The sequence below is a fragment of the Nicotiana tabacum genome, chromosome 18 (assembly GCF_000715075.1).
Source record: "Nicotiana tabacum cultivar K326 chromosome 18, ASM71507v2, whole genome shotgun sequence".
In the NCBI taxonomy this organism is placed as follows: Eukaryota; Viridiplantae; Streptophyta; class Magnoliopsida; order Solanales; family Solanaceae; genus Nicotiana; species Nicotiana tabacum.
The window spans coordinates 123,498,822-123,516,805 of NC_134097.1; the positions used below are offsets into that span (position 1 = coordinate 123,498,822).

The window sequence follows — 17,984 nt, forward strand, 5'->3', positions numbered from 1 at the left end:
CGAATTTCTGATACAGACAACTAATAGAACCAAAAAAAACAAAAAATTCAAAACTTAAAGGTTATTTTGGTATTTAAACTTAGAACACATAATATTAAAAGCCAACTTCGAAACCGAGAGCCATGCCGCTATTCATTCTGCTCCATCACAATGTGACCCTTCTGTATTAGTAAACCCTTTCTCTCTTCTCACTTTCTCTCTCTGCCATCTCTGCAACTTCATGACCTCCATTATTATTTTTTTCCTAGGGAAACAGAAACTGAACCAAACCCCAATACTTAATTATTTTTAGGTGTCAATTCTTTTTCTGTGACATATTCGTTCATTTCTTTATTCTTCAAGTTAAAACGAACTCTTAACAAACCATCCCCTGTTTCTTCATCTCCACTTCAATACCAAAAACGACAGCCCCATTTCACCAGCTACACACCATTTCTCTTTTCGAGGGGTTTAAGAAGGGAGAAACGAAATTTAAATGTTGGAACCAAAAAGAACAAACAATAGAAACAGAGGTTTCTATGTAAGAATGAGGCTATTACATAATAATAGCAGAAACGTTAGAACATCAGAGAAAAGTTTTTGTTACAGATATTTCAAATGGGTGCTTTGGTTTTCACTTTCTTTTTACTTCTTTGCTTCTTTTCTCTTTAATCACAAGCCTAATAATACTATCTCCTTCATTTCTAAAACTACCGTTTCTCAATCTAAAGCTTCACGTGCTCTCATTGAATCAATCAACTCTTCAGCTCTTCTTCAATACCCTAAACACCACCAAGGTAATTAATTACGTCACATTATTAATCTTCTATTTTTTGCTAACATTAATACTCGTATTAATCTTTATTCATTTTGTTTGTTTGTTTCAGATTCATTGAATGGTTTAAAGATTTACGTTTACGAGTTACCAACAAAATATAATAGCGATTGGTTAACAAATGAAAGATGTAGCAACCATTTGTTTGCATCTGAGGTGGCAATACATAGAGCTTTGTTAAACAGCGATGTCCGAACATTTGACCCGTGGGAAGCTGATTTTTTCTTCGTACCCGTTTATGTTTCTTGCAATTTTAGCACAGTTAATGGATTCCCAGCTATTGGTCACGCTCGTTCTCTTATTGGTTCAGCTGTTGAGCTAATATCTTCACAATTTCCATTTTGGAATCGTAGTTTAGGTTCTGACCATGTCTTTGTCGCTTCTCATGATTTTGGAGCTTGTTTTCACACGTTGGTAAGTCCAAAAATGAAGCTTTCATTGACTGTTCTGTTATTTTTTCTATAAAGAAGAAATCTTTTTGTTTTTCCTACAAAAAATAAGATGATGTTTTCATCTTTATGGTCTTTTAAGGTTAAAGTATTGATCTTTATGTGTTTTCGTTAATAGGAGGATGTGGCTATGGCAGATGGGATACCTGAAATTTTGAGAAATTCGATTATATTACAAACGTTTGGTGTTAAATATGATCACCCATGTCAAAGAGCAGAACATGTTGTTATTCCGCCGTATGTGTCGCCGGAAAGTGTACGGAAAACGCTGGCCACGTCGGACGTCAATGGTAAACGTGATATTTTCGCGTTCTTTAGGGGTAAAATGGAAGTCCACCCTAACAATGTCAGCGGACGTTATTACAGCAAGTAAGTGTAATTTTTTATCTCCGTGAACGATCTTTTTGGTCTGTTTTATTATGAAATGTCGATAATGACCTTTTACCGTTTTATCTTCTCCTTTCATTGTCAGGAAAGTTCGTACAGTTATATTACAAAAATATGGGAATGATCGGAGATTTTACCTGAAGAGGCATAGGTTTGCCGGTTACCAGTCGGAGATATTACGGTCAACGTTTTGTTTGTGTCCATTAGGGTGGGCCCCATGGAGTCCAAGACTGGTGGAATCGGTCGTTTTAGGCTGTGTACCGGTGATCATCGCCGACGGCATCGAGCTGCCGTTTTCCTCCGCCGTGCCGTGGGCGGATATCTCCGTCACGGTGGCGGAGAAAGACGTCGGAAAGCTTGGTTCAATTCTTGAACACGTGGCTGCCACCAACTTAAGCATCATACAACAGAAGCTGTGGGACCCAAGAATTACACGGTCCCTCTTGTTCCATGATCGGACGGTAGAGGGAGACGCCACGTGGCAAGTTTTACATGCTTTGACTCAGAAGTTGAGTATGTCTCATCGCAGGTCAAGAGTTTCAAACGAATAGAATTTTGCCAGGTGTGGAGCATATTATGGGGATAGAATCTACTGCCAGCTAAGAAAGGCTCTTTAATCGACGTGGAAATGTGTAAATGTGGGAGACAGCTATGGATGTATTGGACTGTTCTTTATTTTTAGCAGAAGAAGGAGAGAGAGAGAGAGTGACAGGACAACTCTGTATATTTTTCACTTTTTATGTATATAGAGTTAGGAAAATTGGTAAGTGGGGTCCAAGATTAGAGAGATTTTATTGTAAGCTGAATTGGCAAGATGTGATTGGTTGTAGATGCGGCTTGGGGTGGACATTAGCTTCTGTTGTGCACATGTGAAGTGAAGGAATATTATTGTTTTATTGGTATGGTATGGGGGAAATAAGAAGAGACAGAAGATGGTTGAGAAAATGCGCATGGTCTGCAGTGTGGATGCTTCTGCTTTGCTGTACAATTCCTTTGTTTTTTTTGTTCTTATATCTTTGTAGAAATTTTACTCAAATATACGAAAGGTAGAAAGTTAGAAAGAAATAGATAATACAATATTCATGTCAGCCTTATCAAAGGCTCATATATGGTGCATTTAAGCCAAGGAGGACGATTCGTCTCGTGTAAGCTTTTAAGTCTAGGTAAGACAGTAAGGGATGTGCCTCAATGTCCATGAGTTCTATCTTGAACATGACAGTACTAAACAACAAATATTAGGAGTGAATTTGTTATTTTTCTTGAATTACATAAGCATTTTAATTTTTAGTTGCGCCTTTCTTCATAAATAGAGATTGAAGTTTAATTGCACTTTGAGCTTAAAATTCCTATGTTTTTCGCTTTTGGCAACACCGGTTTATGTTCAAGTTGAATGATATTGAATTTTTGTATTTTCTTACTGGCATTTGTGGGAAAAAGAATTGTAGAGTCTGTGATTCAATGAATGAGGAGATATAGTAAAGAAGATGGGAAAGGAGAGGGGATGCAGTATTTACCCTTAAGTGGGAGAGAGAATATGGAAAGGACCAGCTTGGAGACAGCGAGGATGTGTCAGAAACTTTAATGTTGTATTTTAATGGTGAAACGTTACTACGTTAGAAAGGGAAGAGAAAGAAGAGAGTAGTAGTAGTAATTCAATAATTCAGTGGTCACGGGTTGCAGAGTAAAATTGGCCAAATGACATATTTTGTCCCCCCTAGGTTCTCTGTTTTTAAGGCAATGTTTTGGACTTTTGGGTCTCTATATTTGTCTTCTACGCCACCTTTCTTATTCTTTCCCACAAGTTTTAACTTACCAGTTTATGATAATGTGAATCATATCCTTGCGAATAACATTTTGGTCACTCGTATTGTTATGTTGTATATCATTTAGCTCATAGGACAATGATTTGATTATTAATTGAAATACTGAAGAGGTGCCTATAAATTGCGAGTTCATGAAGTTTTTTTTTTCCAGCCGAATGATTAAGACGTATTGTACGTCGATTTAGTAAACCAATACCTTAAACCATCTAGTCATACCATCAAGTTGTTGATCAAAGTGAAATTGGATGTGCTGAGTAGGACTGCTCTCTCGGAGTCTTATCTGATCCGATTACATTTAAAGGTATAAACCAGTTGGATTTATCAATTATCCACAGTAAAATAGTTAGTAACTCAAAACATGGATAAACATTTAAGGAAAAATGGCGTCAACTATTTGGCTTTCTAAATACGAAGTATATCAGATTATGAATGGTGATACAGGCATTATCCCCGACCTTAGCTCCGTTGGTAAAGCGGAGGACTCTGCTTGGAATTACCAAGCAGTATAATCCTTAGGTCACTGGTTCGATTCCTGTAGGTCGGAATTGTATTTGAATTTTTTTAATTAATGCTCTTTTTTCTCCCAAGCCTTATGCTTTTCCAACTTTCTATTTTTAACAGGTTCATACAGAATCAAAGATCATACTTAACTATCCCCTTAATAGCCACATCATTATAAATTCAAACTTCTCTGTAATATCAAATTATTAATTTTGGATCCAAAAAAATCTTATGTCCTTTTTGAATTATCCATTGTCTGATCCCTTTCTTTCTCAATATCAATTTTTGAAGGACGCATTTGGAGAAAATAGGTATCAGCTATTATAAGGTACTGCCTGAAGGGCAGCTCGGCGCGCTAATTTTCATTGAACCTTCTTTCACGTTCAACAAAAAGTAAAAAAATAAAATAAAAATAATAATAAGAAGAACTCAAAATGGCTTGACTTGGCCCATAATTAGCACCCATTTCGTCTAATTTTATTCGATGTTGTTTGACTAGGTATAAAATTTAAGAAAGAGAGTTTTAAAACATGTGATTTACAATAAGTCATATATACTTGTATAATATAAATCATTCTTTTACGAAATTTAAATTTAAATTATTTCTAAATACAGAAAGATATAATTCTTTTGGAACAATTTAAAAAGATAAATGCATCCCATAAATTAAGACAGAGGAAGAATAATAATTTATGTTATATCCAGATATGCACTGATTAAAGAACTTTTACAACTATTCTTTAACCGATTATAGCAAATTTTTTACTTTACCTTCTAAGTTACATATTAGACTTAACAATAATTTTCAGAATCCACTATTGTTTTGTGGCTATTAACTTCCTATAGCTACTACATACATAGTTAATTCCTATAATTACTATTCAGTTGTTACGATAGTGTATTCGTTGTATTCACGCTATTGTATTCTTGAATACAGTAGCAAAAGTCGCCTAAAAAATAGGAGGTTACAGTTGTACGCGACTGTATTCACATGTATTCGCGTCATGCATTCATAAATACAGGAACGACAATCACCTTAAAAATAGGTCTGTCCAGCGGTCTAATAACGAAAATAGTATCAATTAACGTGATAGACTCCTAATATAACTCAACAAAATAAATTCTAGCACGCCTCATTATCAACCCAATTAATTAGAATGATTTTTCAGTTATATATAACTATTGTTTTTGGTGTGTTTCAATATTTTGTTTTTTAATGTCGCATTCATTAGATTCAATGTATGTATTTATTGTATTCGCTATTTTGTATTCAGTGTATTCAAATATATTTATATTAACAATATTTTTGTCATTCCTAATACATGTTATTATTGTTGTATTCAGTATATTTTATTGGTTGTATTCACTGTATTTTTATTTATATTCAGTGTATTTGATTATATTTCACTGTATTTTAAAATTAAATGTATTCATTTATATTCTGTTCTATTTCAATTTTTGTATTCAGTGTATTTCAATGTTTATATCCTATATTCATGCATACTGCATATATAGTATGCATGAATACAAGTGTATTCAACTGGAGTAAAAAAATACAGACATTCGAAATATATAAATACAGGCAAAAAAATATTTTATAAAAATACAATGTGTTTGAGTGGATTTGTACAAAATATAATGTATTTGTATTATTGTATGTGACTAAATAGCAAAGAGGAGAAGAAAAGTCGTCGGAGATGGCGTTTTTCGGCCAAGCAAAATACTGTATACATTGTATTAAAACTAGAAATGGAGACGAAGAAAAAACCGTCCGTCAAATCTTCTCTGGCGTAGAAAATATTGTAGTGTCAGTCGTTCATGTTATAGTACCTATGCTCTACTCGGATTATTCCGACATCGTTGTTTCTCCTCACGCAATGGCCTTAGTCTCAGAGCGACGAGCCCCTCCTTGGAGGAATTCGATTTTGAAGAAAAGTTCTATCTTTCCCCTTTTCTCCCAACAGTTTAGAAGTATTTTCAAATGCAGTAACCCTAAAATATTCGGTCAGAGAATTCACGATTAGAAGCAGGTATTTTGCTCAAAGAGAGTCGTGTGCTAATTGAAAGAGAGAGAAAAAATATAATTAACGTATTTCACACTTCAATTGTAGTATATATCATAAATATCTATTTTGCTATAAAATATAAAAGGTAGCTATAAAAAAATAATATTTTAAAATAATTTTAGTTTATAATAAATAAGGTGTATATCTTTGCTATATGAGGTTAAATTTCCATATCATACTCAGAATGTGATAAATTGAAGTTAAAATATATCTAAATTAAGAACTCGGTCTAATACATTTCCAGGGAGAATTTAAAAAATAGTCAGATTTACAAGTGGTCATTCAAAAATACCCACACTTTCAAAAGTAATCGAAATTTAGCCATTTTTTTATGTAAAGATAAATCTGAACGAAAACACTGTTCAAAATCCGGAAGATACTCCAGTATATTATACTGGAGTTCCAGCATAAGTATACTGGATGCTGGAGTTCCCGCAAAGTATACCGATCCAATATAATATGCTGGAAGTTCATACACAGGTGCTCGAATCTCTAGTATATTATGTTGGAACTTTCTGCGTGTTGGAGTTCCAGCATAATATGCTGGAAGTTTATACACATGTGCACCGAACTCCAGTATATTATGCTGGACCGATCTCTGTTGCAGCAAAATAGTGGTTATTTTTTATTGACTTGGCAAACGCTAGCTATTTTTGAATGACCAGTCCGAAAACTGGCTAGCCCGTGCTATTTGCTAGCAAAAATTGGTGGGCTGAGGCCCAAAACTTGTGCAGATTCTAAAGCCCAATTTCCTATCGATAAACCCGTCTCAGTTAACTACTTTGCTACACTCTTCGTTTCCTCAGGCATCGGTGGCCCTCTGGATTGCCGGTGGGTATCGAGTTTCCGGTGATCCTTGAGATATTCCTCTTTCAATAAATTTCAATTCCTATTTAATTCCCTGTTTCTGTCTGTAATTTTTTTGTAATCTAATGGAGAAAGTCTCGTTCTTTCTTAGGGTAAGATTAAATTCGAGTGAAGAATTTTGAAAAGAAGATGGATAAGGAGAAAGTGGAACAATTGAAAAGTCAAATGCAGCAATGGTTACATGAAGTTGAAGAATTCATCCATCAAACACCTCCTGTTCAACTTTATACTGCACTTGGAGTTGTTTTATTCACCCTCATTTTCTTGTTTATCAGTAAGCTTTTCAAATATCCCTTCAATATTACATTGTTTTCCTTAATTCTTTGTTAAATTTTCGCATGGGTGTGTCAATGTGTCCAATTCTTTTGAATTTTCATTTCTGAGTTTGACTTGGGAAATCAAAGGTTTCTTCATTTGGCGTTGGAACTTGTTTTAGGTTTTCCTTTCTTTGTTTGCTTGTGTCTGAAGGTGTTGGAAGAAAATTGTGTGATTGCAAAATTTTGATTACATAACTGAGTTAGCATATCTTAGTCAAACTACAAAAAACAAAGTTGTATTCTTTTAGTGAATGACACCTCAATCCCAAATTAGTTGGTATCGGTTTATGAATCTTTTGTATGCATAGAGAGGAATCATCATAGTTTGGTTAGCTTTTGCTAGCCATCAACCTATCGCACTCCCTCTTCTTTTATTAATCAACTGTTATTTTGGTGATTCCTCTTTTTAATTCTCTGCTCAATTGTCGATTAGATATCAATTTTGGTATCATTGGCGGAAACAAAAATTTATCATTAAGAATTTCTTTAAGAATGCAACAACAACAACTATGCCTCAATCCCAAGCAAGTTAGGGTCGGCCATATGAATTCTTAATGTTCATGTTATCCTTTTAAGCTCACTTCATTGCAATAATATGTAAGATAACAATTTAAAAAAAAAACACTAGAAGTTTTCTATATTTTCTACTGCCATATACAATTCTAGCATGACTTAAGACTCCTAGAAAGCAATGGATCTAAAGTAAATATACTAACACTTTAAAAATTTAATTCCAACTAATTAGTATCGCCTATATTAATCTTTTCTTTTATCGTGCCTTATTTTTCACTAGGCCTGCATGGATTTCAAAAGATTGTAGGTCCTCTGAGACAATTTTTTGCCATGTGATTTTGGGTCTACCTCATCCCTTTTTAACCCCTGAACTCACAATGGTTTCACACCTGTAGTCTGAAGCATTTGGAAGTCAACTTAGGACATGACTGAATCATTTGAAGTGACCTTTTCTCGTTTTATCCTCTATGTGTGCTACTTATACCAGAGCGGATCTAGGATTTCTAGTACATGGGTGCACTACTAAAAAAATGGAGGAAAAAATGTATTAAGTGAGAATTGATCCCTATACCTCTTGGTAAATAACTTTACCTTCAACCAAGTGCACCACAACCCTCTTGGAGCATGGGTGCCGCCAATTAATATTATACCAATTTTAGAAAATATGTACATTTATCTAATTTTGCGTAAAGACCATGGGTTCACGTGCCCCATAATTTTGCCTATAAATCTGCCCCCGACTTACACCTTCTGTTGAATATATCATTTTAATCTTGTTTAATATTGTTTGATTGCCCATCCATATTAGGATCTGCATCTTTGTGACATTTATCTTGTGAACATGTCGCACTTTTGAGGCCTACCATTCACTCCCATATAACATTGATGGCCTCACAACTATTCTATAGAACTTTACTTTAACTTTGGTAGGCATCCTTATCACATAACACTCAGTAGCAGTTCTCTATTTTAACCATCCTCTTTTTATTGTATGTGTAACATTTTCATCTTTTTTACATTTCTCCTAGAACATCCCAAGAAAATTATAAAAAGGAGAATGTCAGAAACCCAAATTTTATAAGCAAGGAGAATATCAGAAACCGGAGATTTATAAAACTTCCCATATCTCATGTAAATTAAAACTCCTACATAGTGTCCTCTTGTATATTGCTAGTAACAAAATTCAATAAGTGTTTTCTTCTCTTCTTTTTTCTTCATGGTGTTAGAGTTTATTACTTACCAGCAAGCGGTGTTATGCCGTCTGTCTGCCCAAAAAAATTTCCTTCTCTTCACGAGTGCATTACTCTTGTCTCTTTCTGGCCATCATTTAAGGGTGCCTTTTTGGTTCATTCAGTGACACCATCCTGCCTAGCATTCTTCCGACAATTTTTCAGGCGTTCCCCGGAAATTCTTCCTTTCTTCTTGTTCTCTATGATATTTATCGTCTCGACTATTTTGATAAATTTTTAAGTAGCTTTGCCTGTGGGAGCGGCCTTAAGCTGCCTGTTCTGCAAAAATTTCCTCTTGCTTTCTTAAGTTTAGTTTTAACCATCCTATATTGATTGTATGCGTTACATTTTCATCTTTCGTACATTTCTCCTAGAACATCCAAGAAAATTATAAAAAAGGAGTGCAAGGACTGACTGTGTTAGGTTCTTCTTTTCTTCTATTTGATGCCACATTTTCGTAAAATTCTATTTCACCCTTATGCCACTATGATGATCCTCAGTGAATGGTTTCATATAATATTAGTTTTAGATTTTTGCTCATCCATTTTAACTTTCGTTGAAGGCTTAAATATGAAGAATTTCCTTTTGTTTACTATTCTATCTGCAGTTCGCCTTTTCAAGCGTACAGCATCTAACACCATTGTACTCACTGGGCTTAGTGGAAGCGGCAAAACTTATCTTTTTTACCAGGTAACTCTTTGACATGAGACCTGGGATAATCTTTTTGGAGTTTATCTAAACTGTTTAGATGTGGCATACACCAGCTTAGAGATGGTTCAGCCCATCAGGGTACAGTGACGTCAATGGAACCAAATGAAGGCAGTTTTATTCTAAACTCCGAAAAAGACAAGGTAATGAACATTGTCTTCTCTTGTTTCGCCTTTTCCCATTCTACTAGTTCCCCAGCATTCTTGTCATCTCCACCTTCAGAAGGCAAAGATGGATCTTGTTAATTGCCACTGGTCTACCTTTTTTGTCTTGACATGTTTTTTGTAATTGATTTACTGAATTCCTTCACGTATTTCACATCTCATACTTGGACCTGTTTTACTTTATGCTGCAGAAAGGGAAAGTTAAGCCTATTCACGTTGTTGATGTCCCAGGGCACTCTCGCCTTCGGCCGAAGCTGGATGAATTCTTGCCTCAAGCAGCCGGCGTTGTGTTTGTGGTGGATTCTGTGGAATTTTTACCAAACTGCCGTGCTGCTTCAGAGTACTGATCATTTGCTGCTTATATTGCTTTAATAATAGCAGTTGTTAATTTGCATTTGGATATTTGACAACTGACTTTTGCATATCATGATCCCTCTTGCATACAGGTACTTATATGAGATCTTAACAAAGGCAAGTGTAGTCAAGAAAAAAGTTCCAGTGCTCCTCCTTTGCAACAAGGTTGACAAAGTAACTGCCCATACAACGGAGTTCATCAGGAAACAGCTGGAGAAAGAAATGTACGGCAACACTATCCAATGGCATTTATTCTTAGAACAAACACCAATTTACCCGTTCATACATGAGGAAGACTATCCTAAAGCATACATATATAATGTATGGTTAAAGCGTAACTCTGATCCGTACACATAGAAAATAAGAATAAAATCCTTCTAGAGAGTTGAAATTAACCTTTCCACCGTGAAATATGTTGCATGCTTTATTCGTTTTCTTCTGGTAATGAACTAGGAGACCCTTTATAAATTGTTAATATCATAGCAGCACCATGAAGTTTTGTTGTATCCTTTATTTTACTTATTTACTCGGGTACCCATTAGGTCACTGTATTATAACCATGGCAGAACTTTTAGTTAAAGTGCTGTTTCTGGTGTTCTGTTTTATAACTTGTTGATTTTCTTATTGAGCCAGCGACAAGCTTCGTACATCAAGGACTGCAGTATCTGATGCAGATATCGCTAATGAATTTACGCTTGGTGTACCTGGAGAAGCATTTGCTTTTTCGCAGTGCCATAACAGAGTAATTGTTGCTGAAGCTTCTGGTTTGACCGGAGAAATTTCTCAGTTGGAGAAGTTCATCAGAGAGAATGTGAAACCTTGAATTACTTCTCAAGCAAATAGGTGTTGGGTTTTCTTTCATTTTCCTTTTTTTTTTTTTGTCGTTGTCCAGGAAGCTCATAATACTATCAGAAAGATGTAAAAAGACATCAACTTGGAAAACATATTCAAAGTAGGGGCAGAGTTTGGAGATTTCTCTTTATCTTGCATATTTAAATCCACCTTAACATTATGTTTGTCGTGCCTAAAATATCTTTGTCATTGTTAGATTCTTTTTTTGGAAAATGTAGCAATTGCTCTTGAGTTATTGGCTTGCTTAACTTGGAAATATTTCACTTTCTTTTGAGTAAATTTCTTTTTGTTAATCGCGATTACTATTGACTATTATAAACTCTCTCTTTTGTTAATCACAGTAGTGTATGATCATTGTTTAAGAAAACATAACTTTAGAGCTAACTGTCCAACAAACTCTTATGTTTCTCTAATTGTCATGTTTCCACACGTTTGGAAATGTTAAATACCATTATGGAGTCGGAAACAAAATAAAGCCACTACATCAAAGAATGGAATAGGAAACGACAATAATGTTAAACATAATGATCTTTTAAAATCTTTGCTAGAAATTTTGTTAGATTTTTCTATAATAAATAGTTAACTCAAGAGGCAGCTGGGGATCATGGTAAGATGATAGAATAGGTATAAGTTTAGCATATGTGTATAATTCAGAGAGAAATTATATACAGAGGTCGAAACAAATGCTAACTATTTTACAAGACAACCAGAATATAAATAAAACATAAGGGAATTAGGGTTAAATCCAAAGGGAAAAAAAGGACAAACTGGTCTTGGTACATTCTTTTGTGATCTGATGATTATCAACTTTCTGTAAGTCATACCAGCCGGCAGCCCCAAAAGTTGCTCCCAGCATTTGCAAACAGGAAAAGCATTTTTGCCTTGGATAATAATTGATAGGAAAATTCCCGTGTTCTTTCTAGTCTCGTTTTGTTTCGAGGATATAAATGAAAAAAATTATATACATGATAAGAACCCGGGGATGTGATAAAAATTATAGTATATAATAGCTTGTGCTACTCATTTATTTGAGTAGCACTAAGAATTAAAAAAAAAGAAGAAGATAATTTGATTTAAGAATACTAGTGTATAATAATGCTTGACTTGTTGATTGGTGTTTGAACTCATTTACTGTCTCCAGATAGCTTCCGACTCACCCACCGGAATAATCTTGCTAACCAATATTTCAATGCTATTACCAAGGCAAACAGACCATAGCAAGGGAGATGAAACACACCAACCATCAAATACCTGCAGTTCCACATTTGGCAAATAGCATAAGCACTTCATAAGCTTATGAATAACTCGGGTCATTAATTTTTATGTTGCTCGGACTCTCCAAAATACTGCCCCACCCGTGTCGGATCCTCCAAAAAATGTACTACTTCTGGAGGATACGACATGCAACCATGAAGAGTGAGTAACGCACACTAAGGGGCAATAGCTCATTAATCAGAGGCGGATCTAGGAGTTGATGCTTATGGGTTCCTGCAACGACCTCGAGTAAATTTTCAATAGTAACTGGGTTCACATTAAAACATTTAGTTAGTAAATTTTTCGAACACATTTACACTGTTTGGACAAAATCTACTGGGTTCACGTAAACCGTAGGTCGGGAGGTGGATCCGCCCCTGGCTCATTTCTATGTATCATAGAGGGTATATATCTGCAATAACTAAAAGCATAAACGCGAAAGATTGCACACATACACTAAGGGAGCGTATTTGAATGAAACATCCAGGAAGGGATAAGGCCACCTGTTGCAGCAGGAATTGAACTCTATTAGTAACAGCATATGCCTAAATGGCTCTTTTTTCCTGAATAAAATGATAATGAATAGCATGTTGAAAGCAAACATACCACTTTGAGACACACATATGAACGAGCCACTGGAACGCGACAAATGTGCATGTCCAAAGTACAAAATATGCAAATCTGAAGAAAGGGAACCGCTGGAAAGAGGCAAGAGATCATGTTAGCCAAGATATGGGCATAGGATACGTTTATAGTTTAAGCCAGTCACAAATGCAAACTTACAAGAGAATTCAAAATCACGTCGCCAAGCAGGGTAATGGCATTGACAGAATGCATACCAACAACCAGCTGCACAGACGGGTAGAACATCAACTTATGTATAAATAGCGAGAAAGGGGAAAGAAGAACACAGGTTAATCATCTTTTAAACTATGTGCAAAGCACAAATAAATACTAATCCAGGTAGATATGCTCTTTTCCGTCATACTCTGCAGTGGAAGTATAGACATAGAAACCTTCCTTTCATATAATATACAACTTTTTCCTTTAGTTCAGAATTGAGGAACTGCTAATAGTAGAGATGCATAAGTAAGCAATGGTGAAGTTAAAGTACTGCCATGTCTTCTAAGAGCACTTAGCTTTCTTCTGTTCAGGATTTCAGTATCCATGCATGTAGAAATATGTCCAGAAACTAAAGAAAATAGAGGACGGTGAGAACAACCACGCAATCAGGAATGGAAAAACGAGACTTGATTGTAAAAGAAACTGTCAAATTTTAAAGGCTAGATGTGGGTAGCTAATGACCCGAAAATTAGAACAGTTGAGTAGCAAAGTATACCAGAACATCATTCTGGACTTAGCACTACAGTGCATGGCCAGGCTTTATTGCATAATAATACAAGAAGCCACAAATTGAACCAAAATGTAAAAGGGAAATAGGATCAAGCCAGTAAAACATAAAGAAAGAAGACATAACAAAGGGAACCACAGTTCTTAGGACTTACAAATTGTAACCTGTAATCATTGGGCGTGAGAAATGGGTAGATAAGAAGCCAATAAACGCAATCTGTAAGCACCACAGCACCCGCACATATCTAAAAGTTTTTGAACAAGACCAAAACAAAACAACAAGAAGAAAATTAGCCAAAAGACAGTACCACTTTGTATTTGTTTACTTACTTTCCAGTAGCAATAAGGAAGGGAAACACTAACTTATCAAATATCTATGACGAATGACGATAATAAGTTACCTATGCCATAAATGAGTATGGTAATGGTTAAGTAGATAGAGTATAAAGAAAAAGGAAAGGAAGAAATGAAGATTAAAACTAGATATTCTGTTTAACACTATGTTGCTCGGAGTTTCCGAAAATGTCGCCAACTGTGTGTCATATCCTCCAAAATAATGCATTTTTGGAGGATCTGACACGGGTGCGGTGAGTCCGCGCAACATAGGTTTACCATACTTTTGAAAAAACAAATCCGAGGTGAATATATCTTGAGAGGACATGCCTGAAAAATTATTTGAAAGGCATAGCCCAAACGTCCTGCAACTTCTCTATCATCAGTTTCCTCATTGGAACTCAAGTCCTTGGATATGCCAGGTAAACTTGCATTCTTCTCAAGAGTTGGGGCGTCGTTTTTCTCTTCATCGATACAGGCAACTTTCGCACCAGCAACACCCTTGCGCCGATGTTGGATACATCCATAGATGGAGAGTGAAGACCCTAACTACACCATTTCGTTGAGAACATAACCAAGTTAAAGAAATAAGGGAAACTTGAAGCTAAATGAGCAAGGAGAAGAGATGATAATGTTGTAATTATATGAAATAATATTCCTGAACTATTTAGCGATGAAGAAGAGATAGTTAGTATGCCTTTTCAGGAGGAAAGAAACACTTTCGTTTTATATATGCATCTTAAGACATTCACATCCACCAGATCATATCCAGAAATGAATTGGCAAAGATGATTCAATTGCTGAGTAACATACCCCAAAATACAGAGTGACCAAAGAGAATGTCCACCTGTTCAGCACAAAAAGAATAATCAAAAGCAAAAAATAAGACTAAGCATCACGCGATGAGCATGTTAAATAGTTATGGACTAGTAAAAGTGAAATTTATTAGGCATTGTTATCTTAGTATTTCAAATGCTAAGTTATAATTGCAAGAGGTAATAAGGCTTCTAGTATAACTCTATCTATATCATAGGGAAACTTGATCAACAGGACCTAAGGATATTAACTAATCATGAATGAAAACCAAATAAGAAAAGGCAAAACTAAAGAGACAGTGACAACACGACCATGGAAGTGAACATTTCTAGCACACATTTATTCTGATTTTTAAGAAAACCTAAACTTGATTAGGAGTTGAGTAGTACTACAGAGGGAAAGGATTACTGACAGAATCCACAATATGCATATTACCAAAAAGTGTCGGTTAGCAAGAGAGTGAACCAAAACAGAATCAAGCCAAGAAGAAATATGGGGAAATAAGAAGGAGATGTCGCTTACTGAGTATAGAAAAAGAATATATCTGTACTATTTAGAACAACATCCATGACAAGCATTGAGAGAAGAAAAATGAAAGCAATTAGCCTGTAAGAAAGCAGCCAAACAGGACTGATTGCTTTGTGACATGTACTCCAAGCTTCGTCTTTGTACAAGAACCCAACCGGCCTCTTCTTCTTCTTATTATTATTATTATTATCTCTTTCCTGGTATCTCCATTTTGGCGAACCTTCAAACTTCCATATTAAGAGTGCTGAAATACCTACAGCTACAAGGAGCCCCGATCCCAAGACTGAGAACCTCCACGTCAACCAATAACTTGGAGTGGCTGTATGTCTTATCATGACTTGCTGCCAAGTATGTTATATGAAGATCCTGTTAAGAACATTATCGTAAATATTAATCGTTCAAAGCTTGAGTTTATATTTCTTTTGTAACAATAACTATAGCTAGAATTCAAGAAATTCAGACACTACGATGTCTTATCTCAAATTGAAGGTAACTATTTTCCATTTTCAGAGCTTGCAGCACGAGAAGCAAGTATTCATTACCTACCAATTTAAAGAACTCCTTTTATGTAACAAGGAATCAAAATAGTCTGTGGTTTAGTATAGGTTATAATTTACTAGAAGTTTGTTACAATTTAGGAATGATGTTGGTGATAACTCATTATGATATCCATCAATAGCGGAGCCAAAAATACTAACAAGGGGATTCAAAAAATGCAAGAACGCCACACATAGGATTTGAAGGTGCGATCTGACAGGGGTGAAGCCACATTGTCCTAAGGGTGGTCAATTGATTATCCTTCATCGAAAAATTACACTGTGTATATAGGTACAATATTAGATTTTAGAGGTATATAATATATATTGAACACCCTTTGTCGGAGAATTTTTTTCACTTCTTTCAAGTTTGAACACCCTTGGGGAAATTGCTAGCTTCGCCATTGCGACCTGAACAAATGTTTAAACTATCTTTGCCACTACACTAGAAGCTTCCTTATGTTAAGAGGATTCAACAATTTCTATATGTATACAAAAAGGTTTATTATTACTCTATTTGCACAATATAATTTTCCGACAAAGGAGATTCAACCTGATCCTCTTATATCGATTTTGATAATGTACGGAGCTAAAAAAAGAAATTCAAGGTGCAGATAGCAGGATCCTAGAACAGGATTACTTCAGAAAAACTAAAAAAAGCAAGGACGAGAGTTCCTTAACATTGATTATAGGCGAGCATTGCTATATTATCATAAAAAGGATGTTAACACTGTTTAAAAACAAAACTAGAAGACAACATCAAGATACGAAACAACATAAGCATGGCATAATACACTTACACTGTCCGCCCTCATCAGTCTGTACATTTTGAACATTCTAAAATATTTGACACTGCTCTATTTTTATACAACTTCCCGAAAAAAATTTAGAATTTCACTAAAGTATTTTCATGCATAAAACGTTGATACAATGTTACAATATAAAATTAAATTTTCAATAATTACTCAAATAATTTCTTTTATATCACTAAAATAAATATTTTAAATGTTGTGTGAAATCTGAGAATATGCTCTTGGCTCTCAAAAACACATATTCCAGTCTGTAGGCAACACATACGCACAAAGAATACATGCAACACATACAATTTACTCAATATGAAAGAAAATAGAACATACCCAGAAAAAATCTTGAAGAATCAATCAAAAAAAATCTCTTTTTTCTTTCAAATATTTTTGTTTATCCTAAGCTGCAGCCATGAAAGAGCTAGGATCAAAGAGATGGGAAATCCAGAGAGCAAAATTGGAGGTATATGCATGGTCAATGTAGGATTGCTAAAACAAACAAAAAGATGTATTTCTGTTCAATTATTTGTGGGTACAACGTAGGGCATTAATGAAAGAAGATTGATAATATTAGTTTCATAGCAAATTATTAGCAAAATAGGGAAAGAGTAAGTACAAGAATTAAACTGGATATTTATAAACTGAGACTAATTAGTTAGATACAATTGATATAGGAGTACCTTATGGGCCTGAAGATGGGGGAAAATGATATTGAATAAATGATAGGGGCTTTTCTCCATCTTGCTTCCCTCTTTGTTACACCACCAATCCATTCTATGTTGTTTTCTGTCTTGTTCTACACTAGTGAAGGACCTTTTTTTTCTCTCTGCCATTCACCAAGTAAGTCTTATGTGTTTGACTTGGCACTAGATAAAATAGAAATTCAACTTTTGACTAAATTATCAAACGCACTCCTATTACTACTCTACTAATTTTGTACCCAATGAGGTTCACAACAATAATATTACCATCGTTAGAAAAAAGAAAGAAAAAAAAAAAAGCAGTCCAGCCGCATCCCAAGAGGTGTGATATAGACGCTCTACCCTAATGCAATCATTAGTGGATGCTTCCACGACTTGAACCTGTGACTTATAGGTCACACGAAGACATTTATCGTTGCTCCAAGGCTCCCCTTTAGACACCATCTTAGACAATATATGAATTATTTGAAGCAAAATGTTGAGAGGTGTAAGCAAACATTTAATACCACAATGTACATCTTATACTAATAAATATTGTCGTAATTTAATTTCAAATGCCATATAAGAACAAACTTTTCTTGATAAATGCTTGTCTCATCAAAGTTTGTTTCTGTATCTA

At 35.0% G+C, this 17,984-nt stretch overlaps 3 protein-coding genes across 6 annotated transcripts; 2 read left to right on the plus strand and 1 right to left on the minus strand.

Moving 5' to 3' along the window:
• The first annotated feature begins 114 nt into the window (after window positions 1-114).
• Window positions 115-2,957, plus strand: LOC107773385 (putative glucuronoxylan glucuronosyltransferase IRX7). Its single transcript, XM_016592812.2, has 4 exons — window positions 115-776; window positions 867-1,228; window positions 1,382-1,632; window positions 1,736-2,957. The coding sequence occupies exons 1-4, from the start codon at window positions 476-478 to the stop codon at window positions 2,199-2,201; spliced, it is 1,380 nt and encodes a 459-aa protein (XP_016448298.1). The 5' UTR covers window positions 115-475; the 3' UTR covers window positions 2,202-2,957.
• A 3,826-nt stretch (window positions 2,958-6,783) lies between these two features.
• LOC107773384 (uncharacterized) lies at window positions 6,784-11,337 on the plus strand. 2 transcript variants are annotated; one of them, XM_016592810.2, is made up of 7 exons: window positions 6,784-6,871; window positions 6,999-7,181; window positions 9,574-9,656; window positions 9,731-9,817; window positions 10,030-10,178; window positions 10,285-10,416; window positions 10,826-11,337. In XM_016592810.2, exons 2-7 carry the CDS (start codon window positions 7,037-7,039, stop codon window positions 11,013-11,015), a joined length of 786 nt encoding a protein of 261 aa, XP_016448296.1. In that variant the 5' UTR covers window positions 6,784-6,871; window positions 6,999-7,036; the 3' UTR covers window positions 11,016-11,337. The 2 variants fall into 2 exon arrangements, with proteins under 2 accessions (XP_016448296.1, XP_016448297.1); XM_016592811.2 differs by having other exon boundaries at window positions 6,813-6,889.
• Window positions 11,338-11,646: 309 nt separating this feature from the next.
• LOC107773383 (uncharacterized) lies at window positions 11,647-17,518 on the minus strand. Of its 3 annotated transcripts, none has more exons than XM_075237227.1 (9): window positions 17,345-17,518; window positions 15,320-15,666; window positions 14,795-14,828; window positions 14,312-14,530; window positions 13,804-13,893; window positions 13,082-13,147; window positions 12,905-12,996; window positions 12,754-12,801; window positions 11,647-12,295 (listed from the first exon to the last, which is right to left on the minus strand). In XM_075237227.1, the coding sequence occupies exons 1-9, from the start codon at window positions 17,495-17,497 to the stop codon at window positions 12,169-12,171; spliced, it is 1,176 nt and encodes a 391-aa protein (XP_075093328.1). In that variant the 5' UTR covers window positions 17,498-17,518; the 3' UTR covers window positions 11,647-12,168. The 3 variants fall into 3 exon arrangements, with proteins under 3 accessions (XP_075093328.1, XP_016448294.1, XP_016448295.1); XM_016592808.2 differs by having other exon boundaries at window positions 15,320-15,691; window positions 17,345-17,514; XM_016592809.2 differs by lacking the exon at window positions 17,345-17,518 and adding an exon at window positions 16,998-17,304 and having other exon boundaries at window positions 15,320-15,691.
• Between the last annotated feature and the right edge of the window lie 466 nt (window positions 17,519-17,984).